Source organism: Culex pipiens, chromosome 3 (assembly GCF_016801865.2).
Source record: "Culex pipiens pallens isolate TS chromosome 3, TS_CPP_V2, whole genome shotgun sequence".
NCBI lineage: Eukaryota > Metazoa > Arthropoda > Insecta > Diptera > Culicidae > Culex > Culex pipiens.
The window spans coordinates 159,943,572-159,958,883 of record NC_068939.1 but is presented as its reverse complement, the minus strand read 5'-3'; the positions used below and the strand labels follow the sequence as shown (position 1 = coordinate 159,958,883).

The following is a 15,312-nucleotide window of genomic DNA, read 5'->3' as shown; positions in this document are numbered from 1 at the left end:
TGTGTCTTGTGTTACGTTGACTTTAAAGTTGGTTTCGCTTTACACGAGGCGTTACGGTTTTTCGTTCTCGCTTTTTCCCGAGTTAATGAAGTTTTTCTATACAAAATCAATATGTAAATTTGACTGCTGGGTTGATATTTTCAGGACGTAACGCATAGGCGTTACTTTATTTTATTGTCGGTTTAAGTAACTTCTGTTAGGTGTAATTTTTGCTTGAAAATGAAATCATTGTTTTGAGTGAAGGACAATAAAATCCTTTTGTCGTGAAGGCGTTACGTTTTGTATTCGAGCGATTTCCCGATAAAAACATTTGTTGGTTCACAGAAAACAAAAAAAAATGTTTCAAAAATTAAAGTCAAAAAATTCTGTAGCATTTGTATCGATAAAACACAAAGCGTAACGCCTGCGTTACGTCAGAGTTTTTACTGTCATTCAACGCAAACCGTAACGCCAAAGAAGTACGAACGTGTGCACAAACAAACCCATTCAAACCCGACGTGCTTATGCAACGCGCCAGAACCGTTTCGATACTCAGCACAGCTTTAATTGCGATATCGGATCGCGCGATCGGATCTAAGCATCCACCTTGGAGATTCCACGCTCAAGGGCTGCCGGTATGCCCTTTTTTCACGGTGCCTGTCACGGCGTCGCCAAGTGACCTTTCAATTAGAAGTGGCTCACAGGCCAGAGATCTAGTCGCTCAATTATGCCCATAATGAGCCAAAGTCATGCCCCTAAGCGTGGTGTTAGAGACAAGGGGACGTGGAACTTGGTTTTTATTTTGAAGGAATAATGGTCGATTTGAATTGTAGAGTTAGGTCTTCCAGATTGGGCAGGCGTTACGCTTTGTATTTTGCCGATTTCTCTTAATCATCAAAGTCTTGTGTTGATCTACAAATTACTTTAAAAAGATTGCTAAAAAATGTTTTGATTTGTAGAAACTGACAAAATACAAAGCGTAACGCCTGCGAACTATTCCACTAAGCAATGTAGGGCCGATGCGGGTCTGATCGTGAACCTGAGTTGAATTGTGTCTTATCTGCTTATCTATGATGCGCCGCTAATGCAAACATTAATCATACGCAAACATCGGAAAAAAAGAGCGCGACTCTTTGTCGAGTTCCGACCCCCCCGAGAGATCGGTCGAACGCGATACAAAAACGGGCCGACCCAAATGATCCGGAGTGCAACAGCAGCGCAGCGCCAATTCATAAAAGGGTGTAAATGATCGCGGCACGTTCGCCAAATAGGGCCTCAATTACGGATTGTGTGCAGCCCATTAAAAACAAACAGAGTGCAGGCAATAAAACCGCAAAAAAAAAGACTTACAACAAACTTTCGAAAAACCGCGGCGAGGTTCTTGGCGGTGTGCAATTCAATCTTCTTTGTGTCAACGGGCAAGCCCAGGCTAATTAACTGTGATTAATTAAAGTGTCCAGTGAGGCGGGCTGAAGGGAAACTTTCCTTACGCGAAAGCGTCCTGAACGCTTTGTGTGCGCAGAAAAAGGTGATCGCAGCTGGCGGTCGCCAGCTTGCAAGACAAAGTGACCTCATCAAGCGGGAAGTGCAGAGCCTTCTTGGATCTTTGTTTGCGGGGTCCGATGCGTTTTGGAATCTTGGATTTGCTCTAAGACCTGAAAACTTTTCAAAACAACTGTGAAATCGTGAACATTCGCAGGCGTTACGCTTTTTGTTTCGTCAATTTCTCCAACTTAACTCGATATTTTTGCAATCTTTTTTAAACAAATGGTAGATTGACACGCGAGGAACAGGTTGCTTCAAGAAGATTGCAAAAATATTTTGTTTGATTGTAGATATTGACGAAACAAAAAGCGTAACGCCAGCATTCAACTAATGAGGAAGCCACATCATTGCATTTTCGTGACCCTTTTCTGTGCAAAACAACCCCTCACGTATGGCGCAATCTTCGCCGTCATCACACGCGGTGGGACTTTTACTTTTTGCCGTGGCCTACAAAATCTGCGGGCGGTCCGACAGGCCAAGAGCGCGACTCACGTAAAATATGTTGCAAATAGCATTGAGCCGCGAAGGCACGTGGATTATACAAGTTACACCCACTCACTTGAAATTCCGCGGCACGGCGCTAGAAGGGCATCAAAGCCGAATCAAAGCGAGCATTATGCGCGCCGAGGTTATGCAAAAAGGCGGTGCCGCCGCCGCCGCTGTGGAAAATCTAACAACGGTGCGAAACTAGTTAACGTGCATAACGACTTATCAGAGATTTTTTTTCTGCTTAAAAAATACGCCTAACAACTTTCAAAATGAACACTTGCGCGAACGCGAGCGTTCGCAATCAAATTACAAAATTAACGGTTGGCCTTGGCGGCATGGGTGATTTGCCGAGCGTGGCACCGGGTCCAATCGCCGGACAAGTTTGACAGTTGGTGACAGAATTGACAGATTACTTACCCCAACGCAACCGCTACTAATCACTAACACTACTTTACTTAGTTTGTACTTACCGATTTCCGGAATCACTTCAAAAAATCTGCATCTTCATGCTAGGTACCTCAATGTTGACGTCCGTAATCGGGAAGTGCTTCTAACTTTGCTCTAACGTTGTGTCACCCTTTCCAGCAATTGCACGCTCACCCCACAAAATCAAAAATCATAAATCTTAATCACCAAATAACCCGTTTCCCTCCACAAGACCCCCCCCCCCCCAAACCGTAACCCAACGATTGACCCTTCTATGAAGCAAGCTGCGCGTACTAATTTATGCGCGCAGTTGACCTACTTCCAGCCGCGGGGCCCCGAAAAGTGAGAGGAAACTCCAGCGCAAGCAAACAAACACACACACATAAACTCAGCGGAGAGAGAGAGAGAGCGCGAGCGAAAACATGGCCGGTCAAATGGGGAAGGGCGCGGCCACTTGCGGCCTCCCGCGGCCAAATTACGAAATAACCACCGACGAACCGGATACGATCGGAGTGGGTACGGGCAGGCGTTACGGTTTGTTTATGAGGAGATTTGTTTGAAAATTCGAAGTTTTCCTACTTCCAAATGGACAGAAGTTATGTAATACTGGTTAATTAACACATGAAATAAGCTTAAGCGTTACGCGCTGGCGTTACGCTTTGTATTCTACTGATTTCTTCAAAACAACTCAAAGTTTTTGCAAACTTGTTGAAGCAATCTGTTCGTCTTGAGTCAATCTACAAATTACTGTGAAAAAACTACAAAAACATTGTGTTACTTGTAAGAAATCAACAAAAATACAAAGCGTAACGCCTGCGCGTTTGACATTTGACACATTTGCGTGCCGCGAAGCGGCGCTCCAATCGCACCAAAAATGGTCAACCAAACGAGGTTACGTGCCAACCTTCGTCGCCATAATTGGCGCTGGACCTGCGGAAGATGAGTAATGCATAAGTCGACAGAAGAATGGCTGTCAAAAAGTTCGCGCAAAAGTAGCAGCGACGCGTCAAATTGATGCACTTTGCGGATGCGCCGCATTCACCTCCTTCTCTTGGTGGTGGTTTATTAATTTGTTTTGCAACCGCCAGGCGGCGCGCAATGAAGCGAGATCACACCGCCAGTGAATCTCCGAAGACATGATATAAAAAAAAGCGTGTGTGCGAGTACATGTAGAGTAGGTACGCGGCCGCACACTTTCGCGGACTTGTTTTGTTGCAACTGGCGCGATGAATGCGATGACCCAGATGCAAGTTTCGAGAAAAATAACGCCCGGCCCGGCCCCTCGGTTCCGTGCGTTGCTGCTGCTGTTTTGAAAAAGTAGATCACGAACCGCGGCCATAATGGCCGCCTGCTATAATCTTTGACAGTTGGCGCGCGCCATAATGGATTCCACGCGGAGCATCCTTCTAATTGGCAGTAATTGATCGCACCCCCAGTTGAGTAAATAAACAATGACCAATGGCCGCCAAGATTTCCCAGCCCGCAACGTAACGTGACGCAACCAATGATTCAACGCGCGGTTCCAATTGCCACCGGTGGTGGATCTTGGAATTTCAACACTTTTAATTCATGATTCACACAACTCGGAATTATGCTCGGTGGCCATATTGCGAGAGAGATGATTCAATTCGGCTTGAACTTGAAGCGCACCTCCGCATCGCGTCGTGACCTGGTTTGACTTCTCGGATGACGATGTAAGCTCGGTGTACGCGCACGCGCAATTAGCGGTAATGACTTGAAACAACAACTTAAACGTACGCGAGTACGGATCCATCGCTTAGCCCCAACCACTTTTGCGTCATTGTCTGAAGCGGGGAAACCCCCACCAAGAGTTCCGACGACCTCGGAACAACCCCGCCAAGATCGGCGCATAATAACAGTAATCATAAAAGAGTTGCAGAACTGCAACTGCTGCAGTTTAAGATCTACGATATCTCTATCATGGCAGTGTTGCCAACGATGTCAAACTGCTCGAAACTTTCGTTCCACAGTGCGCGGCTGCGAAACCGGTTGAATTACCCTCAGCGCTCGCGCTGAGATAGTTTTGTTAAAATCAATTGAAACATACCTTCGGACCGCAATTGGTGCTAATAACGATTATAATTACGCCGCCCCCTTCTCCACCTCGACTTCACAACAGCTGCGCGCTGCACCCGGGTACAACCCTTGCGCTCGAATTTCGAGCGGTATGCGTGTTGCAATTTGCCTTTGTTTGGTCGGCGATCGCGAATCCGATCCCCGTTGCTCGTCGATACCACGCGCGATCAAGAAGATGATACTAGTGCGCTAATTGCGTTAATGAATGCTTGAAAGTACTAATTAAAAGTCGGTAGCGGTACCGTCGAGGAAGGTAGTTTGTGGGAAAAATAACGCCGGGGCGTTATGCTTCTTTAAAAGTCAATGGAATCGTTAATCAGTAAGAATGAATCACTTGAAACAATAATTCTTCTTACTGATCATGACTCATTTGACAGACAGCATTCTAGACGTTACTGTTGCTGTTCAGAAACGCTTGAGAAGCATTTTTTGACAGTTGACAGAATTGACAGTTACCCAACTTACCGAAGCAATGTCGATGATTACTGGATCCTGGATACACTCAACACTTACCTGAGGTTGCTGCTACTTTTCACATCAAAGTTGTTGTCCTCTATTTGGTACCTCAAATCTGACGTCCGTAATTGAGAAGCAAAGATCTCACTTCGTAGGAACGAATCATTCGAAGCATCAATCTCTTTACAGATCACGATTATTTCTTGATTTATTTCATGGACGCATTCTAGGCGTTACTGTTGCTGCACAGTAACGCCTGAGAAGCAACATTTTGACAGTTGACAGAATTGACAGTTACCCATACTTACCGAAGCAATACCGATGATTACTGGATCCTGGATACACTCAACACTTACCTGAGGTTGCTGCTACTTTTCACATCAAAATTGTTGGTTCCTCTATTTGGTACCTCAAATCTGACGTCCGTAATAGAAAAGCAAAGATCTCACTTCGTAGGAACGAATCTTTCGAAGCATCAATCTCTTTACAGACCACGATTTATTTCTTGGACGCATTCTAGACGTTACTGTTGCTGCATGGTAACGCCTGAGAAGCAACTTTTTGACAGTTGACAGAATTGACAGGTACCAATACTTACCGAAGCGAAGTTGACAGGATCCTGGACAGCCATGCCAGATATACAGATAAATCTGTATTTTACAGATTTTTCGATCCAAAAAATCCCAAAAATCTGTATATACAGATTTTTCAAAATAGTTGTATTTGAATGTTTCAAAATGTCTTCTATGGCTTCGAATTCGACAAGATACAGATAAAATACAGATTTATTTTCAAGAAAATACAGATCTCTCTCAAAATAATTTGGCAACGTTGATCCTGGATACACTCAACACTTACCTGAAGTTACTGCTACTTTTCACATCAAGATCGTCGTTTCCTCAATTTGGTACCTCAAATCCGACGTCCGTAATAGAGAAGCAAAAAAAAGGCAAATGCATTCCAAATTAGCCAACGCCGCGCAACTCGCGCGCAGCTATGGCGCAAGAATTACATCACATTCCTCCTCCTTGTTTGTGGCCGGCCGGGGTCCTATTAATATCGAGTTATTTTCACTTTTCGTGTGCGCTCTGGCTCTGCCAGAGCAGCTGCACTTTAGCGCTGCATCTTTCAATCATGGGACTTGTTTACGTTTTGCCGGACCGGCGCGTTCATGTGCCGTGGCCAAGAATGGGCAAATTGGCCGGTGGCCATCACCGGCCGGCCACCCGGTCACATGAATCACTTTCGGTAGTTTACCTTTTAGTTTTTCGTTGATTTCTGTTCGTTACTCGATGTGTCAACTTCCGTTCCGAAATGACTAACCATCTCCACCGTTTCTCGTTGACCCCTTGCAGGCCCCGATCGAACTGACCAAACGCCTCGAGGAAGTCCGGCTGCTCGAGTCGCGCCGATCGCCGCGGCTCGCCGACCAGGAAAAGGACACCGACTTTGCCCGGCTCGCGGACATGGCCGGGGACCGCCGGCGACAATCACACAGCATCGATGTGCCATTCTCACTCACGCAACAAAATGGGTAAGTTTGAAGAAAAATTGATTGATTGACGTTTCGGCGCCGGGTGCGTCATCCTCAGGGTCATGTGAAATGTTTCAACCCGTTTGATTGAAATGTTTCATTTGACAGCTTTGGCAAATGTGACAGATGTCACGCCTGTCAAAATTGGGTTTTGAAATATTTCATCCATCAATCGCCTATCGCTAAAACAAAGAAAATAACTTCAAAAATCTCAAATTTCGCCCCAATTATAACACCTCCGAATCTCCCAACAGTGCGTCTAATAACAACACAAACGCCCTCTTCAAATCTGCCAGACACACGCCAACATTTTTTTTTTCGCGCGTGCAAATTTCTAACCACCGACCAACCGTCTAGCAGGCCACTTTACGCAAGCTCCCGAAAATTACTCACTGACGTCTAGACGCGCCGAAATTGCCCACCTTGAGAGAGCGAGAGCGTGACTTATCTCGCGCGAAATATTTCGCGCGCATCGCAAATTCACTCTCTCTCTCTCGCGGGCTCACTCATTTCGCCAAAATGTATCCCTGACCTTGGACAAGTTGCAGTTTTTTTTGAGAGTGTGGTTGCTGCGATCGTACACCAATACAATCACGAAAAAGTGTGTGCGTGCTTTTTTTATTCGCGAAAATGAATGATGGGCGAGAGGGGGCGAATTTCGGCGGGACCGGTTTTGCAACGTTTCTTGACGATGACGGGCGATAATGATGGATGCAACGAATGTAAAAATAAAAATAAAAGATCGCGAAAATGATCGTTTGTATTGGTGTGGTGATTTTGCACGCTATTTGCGGTGCAACGCTGTAGGGGGAAAATTTGGATGTTTTGGTGATTGAGGTCGTCGTAGTTTAACGGCGGTCATCGCCGTCGTGTCAGCTGACGGACGCGATCGTACAAGTGCATCACATCCGGTTACCAGGTAGAGTGACTGCTACTGGGACGTGACTTGACACTTTCAGAGGTATTGAAAGAAGCCTTTATACCAAAACATTGAAATGTTTCAAATTTGACACAGAGAAAAATGCTCTCATTTGAAAACAGATCTGATAAAGCTCATACTTTCCCATAATTTCGTTGCCGGCCTACAGAAATTGGATTGAGTTACAGAGAGGAAGACACTCCCGGTTTGAGAGCAATCTACTCACGTTTCGGTCTATCTGAAACAGATTATATTTTTCCATAATTTCGCAGCCGGCCTACGGATATTGGATTGAAACTCTTTTTAATGCTCAATTTCTGTGAGAATTTTTCCGATTTTGGTAAACATTTCACCCTTGGGTGGAGTTTCAACGAGTTCATTCCTCATACCATTTCACAACTTCTGACCATCGCACTCTAAAATTACCCAACGAGGACACGCAATAAATTCTATAATTATGACCAACAACCCGTTGCACCCGATCCGATTGTCACAAACTTGGACTTTCACTCGCCCATTTACAACCACGAAAAACATGGCCGATTAACAGCTCAGAACTGCGCCCCGCTGGTGACACCTACAGGTGGCATCCGTTCGCCGAGCTGCTGCTTCAAGATATTTATAGTGTCACACTATTTCGCCGCACTTAACAACAACGGCGCGTGCATTGACACACTGCCAACCGACCGACCAAAGTGGCACTTGGCAACCAGCGCCCTTCTGGCTGGCCTAAATTTGAGCTCCGAGAAATTAAACGGAGCGTGCGGCCGAGAATTCGCGGCGAAGGTCAACGAGTGAGTCAGATGAAACGTTGCAGCGTTGACAGTTGATCTGACAGATTTGGTGGCGAAATTGTGGTGCTTTCTCAAATTTGAAGGAATTTTAAAACAATAATGGCGTAGAGTTGGGTTTCTGCAATCAGAACCCTGCGATTGACAGATGCTTACCTTTAGCATTGCTTGAATTGATTAGTAGAATCAAGACGAGGTCGAGTTGTAGCTCCAGCCTTCACAGTAGAAGCATTTGACAGATGCTTACCTTTAGTATTTCTTGTATTGATTCGTAGAATTAAGAATAGACCGATTTGTAGCTTCAACTCTGAATTTGACAGATGCTTACCTTTAGCATTGCTTGTTTTGACAGATGCTTACCTTCAGTATTGCTTACTTTGACTAGTAGAATCAAGGTGAATAGTGCTGAAGGTAACCATCGTCGAGTCGTAACTCCAACTTAGCGTTTGACAGATGCTTGCCCTTTTCATTCAGGGGGGTGTTGCTGCCGATCCCCCTGTCAGACCAAACAGTAAAAGATAAACAAACCCAAGATACTGAGATTGATGAACGCAAATTTGGAGAAGAAAAATGGTTGAGAGCGGATAAAATATATGCATTTGCATTTTTTTTTTTTGTTAACTTCAAATTTGCACCGAATTTTCGGTGTTCACCTGAAGAATCTTGAACTTAGTTATGCGGAATTGAAAACTGTGTCTTGCATCATACCTTTGTTGGCATTGTTTACATTGATGCGAAGCATCAAGGCGAGTGTGCTGAACTCTGAACTGAACGTCAACTCAGCGTTTGACAGATGCTTACCTTTAGCATTGTTTACATTGATGCGAAGAATCAAGGCAAATAGTGCAAGGTAAGCAACTGTCAAATGCAAAGCTGGAGTGAAACGGCAGTCAAATTGAATAACCAAACTCGCATATTCGATTAAGGTTACGGGGTTTATGCTTCGTCGAAGCGAACAAAACGAAACCCAAAGCCCTGACAATTGTAACACGATCCACCTCCACCCGTTCCGCGGAGGTTGTGAAGAGTTACATAACCGAAACCGGTGTTACTCCGTGCGAATTGTGCGTTTTCACGCCTCCAGTGTTACACGCACCGCTTAGAACTGCAAGCAAGGCCTGCTAAACGTCAATCAAATCCCGTTCTAACCTCAAAGGTTGGAAATTCGAAACGCCTACTCAATTTCAAAAAATGGGGCAGTTTGGAGTTTTAGAGATTGACAACTTTTTTCGGGGGATTCTTTTCAGCGCACTTGTACGGGTTGGTTCTCTAGTTTCGCGAGGTGCGGTTTCCAGCAGAACTCACCTTCAGACGACCTTCTCGAACAGTTGGGATGCAGCAGCGCTGCCTTTTGTCCTAGTCTTGCGTTGCTACATATAAATATAGCCCGGGCGCCCATTTTTATCGACTGCAACGTTCCAACCGACAACGTTTTCTCGGTTGGGGTTGCACCAAATTTAATAAATACAGATATGAACACATTGTGTGTGCAACTTTGACGAGTTTCTTCGTAGTAACACACGAAGAAGAAACCGGCTTAGACGGCGAACCATGAACTGGTACTATGTGTTTGGAGCTCGTTTCTTTTTTTTTTTTGTTTGCCAAAATCAGTCGTAAATTTTACGGCGGAGCCGTCCGGAGGACGGAGGCTACGCGGGACCGTCTGGGTTCTGTCTGCTGAACCTTTGAGCAAGAGAGATGGATTCAGATACACAACACCTTCCACGAATCGAGCATGACTCGTCGGGCTACCGTGTCGTGGTGGAAGTTTGATGTGTGAAACAATTTCAGTTTTTTCAAATTCAAAAATGACCGAAATACGAATTCAGTTCTACACCCATACGAGAAATTTCTGACGTCCGATGTCATCTCGAAGCTAAACACTTATTGACAGCTGTCACAAATCGCATGATTCTTGAAAATGCCAATTCGCCAAGCAAATTGCTTATTTTTTAGGTTAGGAATCTTCAAATAGTCAAAGTCTGTCAAAGTACTACCACTACACAGTTCCCCTAAAATTAATGCCAAACTTTTAGTCTGCGTTACATTCCGTCCGTGGAGCCCCGTTTCTAAGCCAAGTCACGGAGCTGCGGAAACATCTGAGACGGCGCGCGGGGTGTCCACCGGAGGCACCGCCGTCATCTACCCGGCTTCGATACATAAGCTCCGTCTGAACCACCCGGAGTAAATAAAGCTCCTGACGGCAGAGAAAGGACCAGCGACACCACCGTCTGGGGCTTGCCAACACCGAAAAAGTTCGACCTTCACTGAATGACAAAACGCTCCGAAGGTCATGGACACGGTGCTGGAGAATCGACGACGACTCCCCGGCTAAGAAAAGTTCGGTTGAGGTGCAACGAAATCTGGCAGAACTGCCGTAGACTGCCGGTGACCTCGCGGTGACCGTCTGGGTCGATATAGCTGATTGCTAACTGTTTAACCTACGTCAACAAAAATCGAAGTAAGCTGCGGCTGCAGCAAAAGAAGGCCACAGGACCAAGCTGGCCGAAAAAAAATGGTCATGATTTTATGGCGCCATGGCACGCTACGATTGGGACGGCACGACCTAGACTCCGAACACACTCGATACCTCCTCCTTCTCGCTTGCTGAAGTGCAAGCATAATGAAATCACATAAAATTTGATTGGCAACCCCCTCGGCCGGCCGAGGGGTGCTGTAATGATGCAAAGTGATCGCAAAAGTGAAACTGCTTTCAACCATGACCATCAGCATCTGCGGCAACGCCGCAGAGTGAAATCATACATTTGAGAGTCTGGCCAAGTCGATCGATTTGTGAGGCCGATGCGAAATTGTAAACCAAGTGTGGTTTTGGTTTGGGTGGAGCGTTGGTCAGGTTGATAAGATCGAGAAATTATCGCGTTTGAGATCTTTTGGCAGAAAGAGAAAGTCATGTGCGGTTGGGCTTTATGGCTTATGCTTGATTTGCTGATTTGTTTAGGTGCCAAACAAAAACAAATTTGCGCAGCAAAAAAAAACATGGTAATATTACATCTAGAAAGGAGTACATCTTTTATGTCAGAATAAAAATTACCACATTTCTGTTGTAATGTCACTGTTTAATCTATATTGAAGTAAAATTCATTTCAAAAGAGGAAATATTTATGTTTCCAAAATAATAGCTTCATAATTTACACACATTTTTACTGTGTGATTTACTAAATCATTAAAAATGTAAAATTTCTTAAAGAAACCTTGCTTTTACTAAAACTCAACATACGGTCATTCCTCGGTAAATATGAATAAAAATGCAATTACGTAAAAGAGACGTAAATTTACTCATAATTCAAAGTATTTTTTTCTAATACTGTTTACATTCCCAAATAAAATATCACAAAAATTTAAGAAAAAAATGTTTACTTGAATTAAAAAAAACTTAAGCCAAGTTCTGTTACTACCGCCAAAATGGATGCTGGACATTTTTTCAATTTTTTGTAGATTTTGTGTATTAATTAATCAATCATCATTTTACAGATTGGTTGTAAATTTTTGTTTAAAACTATTTTTATAAATTGTCCATCATAACAACTTTTCAGTTTATTTCGGATAATTTTGCATATTTTACATATTTTTTTTAATAAAACCATGAAATCTAGCAAAAAATTTCAAAACAACCTATGAGTCATGGGTTTCCCATGCAGATAGGACCTTTTGAAAATTTAATATTAAAAATATTCAATTTAGAATTTAGATTTTTTTAAATAACTAGAGAATGTTGAAATGGTTTGCAAAATTTGTTATTATTTTCACTTTAATTATATTTTTGGTATTTTCAAAAGAAAAAAATAAAATAAAACTGGTTTAGAACATTTCAATTGATCAAGCATGATTAGCAAATTCAAATATCAGCAAGCAGCTGTTTTTGAATTTTTTATGTTCTATAATAACTATGCATATATTGTTTAATTTAAATGAGTTACACAAAATAGATTTGTAATTCCATACTTTTTCCTCAATAATTTAAAATTTAAAAATATCAAAAGTGCTGGAAACATAACTTCCTGTATCTCACAGTCTAAAAATTGCAAGGGAAAATATTTTTTATAGTAACACGTTCGGTATGTCTCGTAATTTTATCTTTTTCAGAAGATGAAAATTGCACTTCGTCCGTGTAATTTTTACCCAATAGTGGATGTAAAATTACACATTTTTTAACAAAAATCAATATGAAAGGTTTTTAATAAAATATGTACATAGATCCTGGTTAAATTTTCATCTTTTGATGTAATTTCATTTATTACAAGTCCATTTACGTAAAATTACATTAAAAATGGGTAAATTTACACCTTTTAAAATTACAACTCCTCGTATTCCAGTTGTTTTACTTTGTAAAAAATTACAAAAAAATATTAAATTTCTCATCTAGTTTATTCCAAAGTTTCTAAAAATAAATAAATATAAAACTGCTTAGAAATTGATCAAAAAAGTTCAGTCTTTAGGCGTTTCAAACATGCTTATTATAAGCATAGAAACAAACACAGAAAAAACGGTTATTTCACCTAAAATTACGATTAAAAAAATTCCAGTGAAATTGATGAAAATTTTAGTATGTCGATTTAAATTTAACCAGTTTCTGAAGTAAAATTACAATTTTTCAAAAAAACAATCTTCTTCTGAGCACAATTATTAGGCCCTCTTTGACTTTCCCTAATCAGATTCTGGTCCTTTCAAATCAAATACCTGAATTGCAAATTTAAAAAAAAACTTTTGTTTGTTCCAAGGTTTCTAAAAAAATAAAAAATAACCAACTTAAAAAGTTTTGTTTGAAAACTATTTTTTGCGATTTTATCAGTTAAAGGTCTTTTTGGTTCTCTTAGCTTTTTTTAATTTTTATGAATACATAAATTGAATCTACTGAAATTTTGGGATCAAATTCATTTATTAAATTGAAAAAAATCATGAAAAAAATAAGTTTAAAATTTAGCTTCAATTCCTGGCTAATTTTTAAATCAGTTAAAAGATTAGTTCAATCTGCATAAAACAGGCAGAAATCGAATTTGATGCCAGCTGTTAAAATCTATCTGTTTATTTTGTAGTAAGGCCGTTGCAAATATTTTTCAAAGTTTATGTCGCCCCTCCCCCCCCTTCAAAATTGGCCTGAATAATCAGGGACAAAAAAAAATGAAAATTCAAGTTTAATCAACTGAAAACTATGTAGTTTAAATGCATTTTTCCGCGTTTATATTCATATTCAGCATGCTTGAACTCCTTTATAATCATTTTAAATTTTCATGAAATACCAATGTACAGTCCCATGAAAAGTTTTTTTGTTGCGAAAAAAAAATCCATCAATACCTCGATATTTTGAAAACTAATGATTGGAAAGCAACTGTACGCCTGTAAAATGCATTTTAAAACATTTTTTTTTCATCCAAATGTTGAAACCTAGGCTTGTAATTTCCCCCCCCCCCCCCCTTCGACTTTGGTCAGAGCCGAGGGACATAAACTTCAAAAACTATTTGCAACGGCCTAAGTTTTGCTTTTATCGATAATCATTGGGCTATTTTTTCAACAAATAAATAATAAATAATAAAGAGAACCCATTTACATTCTTAACGAAATACAATATTCCAGCTGTTGAACAAATTTTACTGAACTCGAATTCAGTAGTTATTTTTCACGGTCTACCAATTCAGTCAGCACTTGCAACACTGTTAACTTTACCAAATTAGGTAAAAAAATAAGTATTATGATTGAAAACACTTCTTCCAGACTAAATTCAAAATGCTAATCCTCATCTTTTCATTGTCTCCACCAAATACACCATAAGCCAAATGATCCCTCGCGCCAGTTCGGAGCCGCCCTACTTAGTATTCCATCTCGAACGAAATCTCACCCAAAAGAAGTCCTCCTCCCCGGGGTAATCCTTCTGCCCGACTGATTAAACTAATTAAAACCCTGTCGTCGACCTTTTCTCCAAACTACTCCAGACAAGCTGACTTGACGATTCGTCCCATCTGGGTCACGTCTCTCCCAACTGCTAAAACCAACCCCCAAAAATCAAGCAAAACAACCCCGCGTTGTCAGCGCGAGTGTGCACTTCTTTGTCCCTCCATGGTCCAACAAAGAATCGGTTGCGACCAAAATGAGGCCACCGCCACGATGAATTTGCGTTATCACACTCCGCCGAATGGTGCAAATTTAATCACCGCAAGAGTCTGCACAAAAGCAAAGACATCAACCCCGATGTTACCACCAAGGGGAAATCGAGGTTCTTCGTTTCTTCCAAGAATCATTCAAAACGCTGCTGAATGGCGAACTCGACTTGGGTGAAATATAGTGCAACATCACCCTACCCCAACATGGACCACTTCTTGATGAGGTCTTTTTTCGAGGGGGGTTGTTTGGGGTGGGTTCACGGTCTACCGCGGCACCCTGGACAGACCACCTCCCCAGACGGTCCCTACGGAGCGCGTATGTACCGCTTACAACGTACGCGGTGTAAATACAGTGTCACCTCGGTAGTTTGACAGTTTTGAAAACCTCTTAAAAGAGGGTAGAAAGAACTTCGAACTGTCAAAAAAATTAATCGCAGGTTGCCAAACCAGCGAAGCTCCACTGTACCAAAGGTGTAAACCAGATTGAGTAAATAGTAGCTGATGACGTTAGCGTCCGGCGTCTTTCCCCCCAAATCGACGCCCGGCTCCACAAACGTTTGACATTGTCTAGGTCATGGGATGGAGAAAAGTTTTGTCGAGCGCGAGCTTTTTTTTCTTCTCACTTCACCAGACAGCTAGTCAGCGAGCGCTCGATGGCAATGAAACTATACCGCATCAAAGTAGTCTGGCGGTGGTGATTCACTAAAAGGACACGCGACGCGCGATGATTGATTGAGGTTAGAGTTCACCGAATGTGTGGACCTACTTTGACCTTCGGATGTGCTAATGGCCTCGAAATCACCGGCTAGACATGGGGGGCGAGAGTAATTATGGGGGCTTTGACACTTTGGGAAATTATTAGTAGAATTTATTGCCAGCTGTCAAAAGGAATCTGCGTGATCACTAATACATCTTCATTTTCGACGCATCGCTGTTGTTCAAAACTCATTTCGCGTCTTC

General features: G+C 42.2%; 1 protein-coding gene across 2 annotated transcripts in view; it reads left to right on the top strand.

The window, feature by feature from the left end:
- Nucleotides 1-15,312, top strand: part of LOC120413806 (zinc finger protein 395-like) — a 113,225-nt gene that overhangs the window by 24,310 nt on the left and 73,603 nt on the right. For both annotated transcript variants that reach the window (XM_039574772.2, XM_039574765.2), the window contains one exon: nucleotides 6,348-6,526. In XM_039574772.2, coding sequence (XP_039430706.1) covers nucleotides 6,348-6,526 — 179 coding nt within the window. The remainder of the gene's footprint in view (nucleotides 1-6,347; nucleotides 6,527-15,312) is intronic.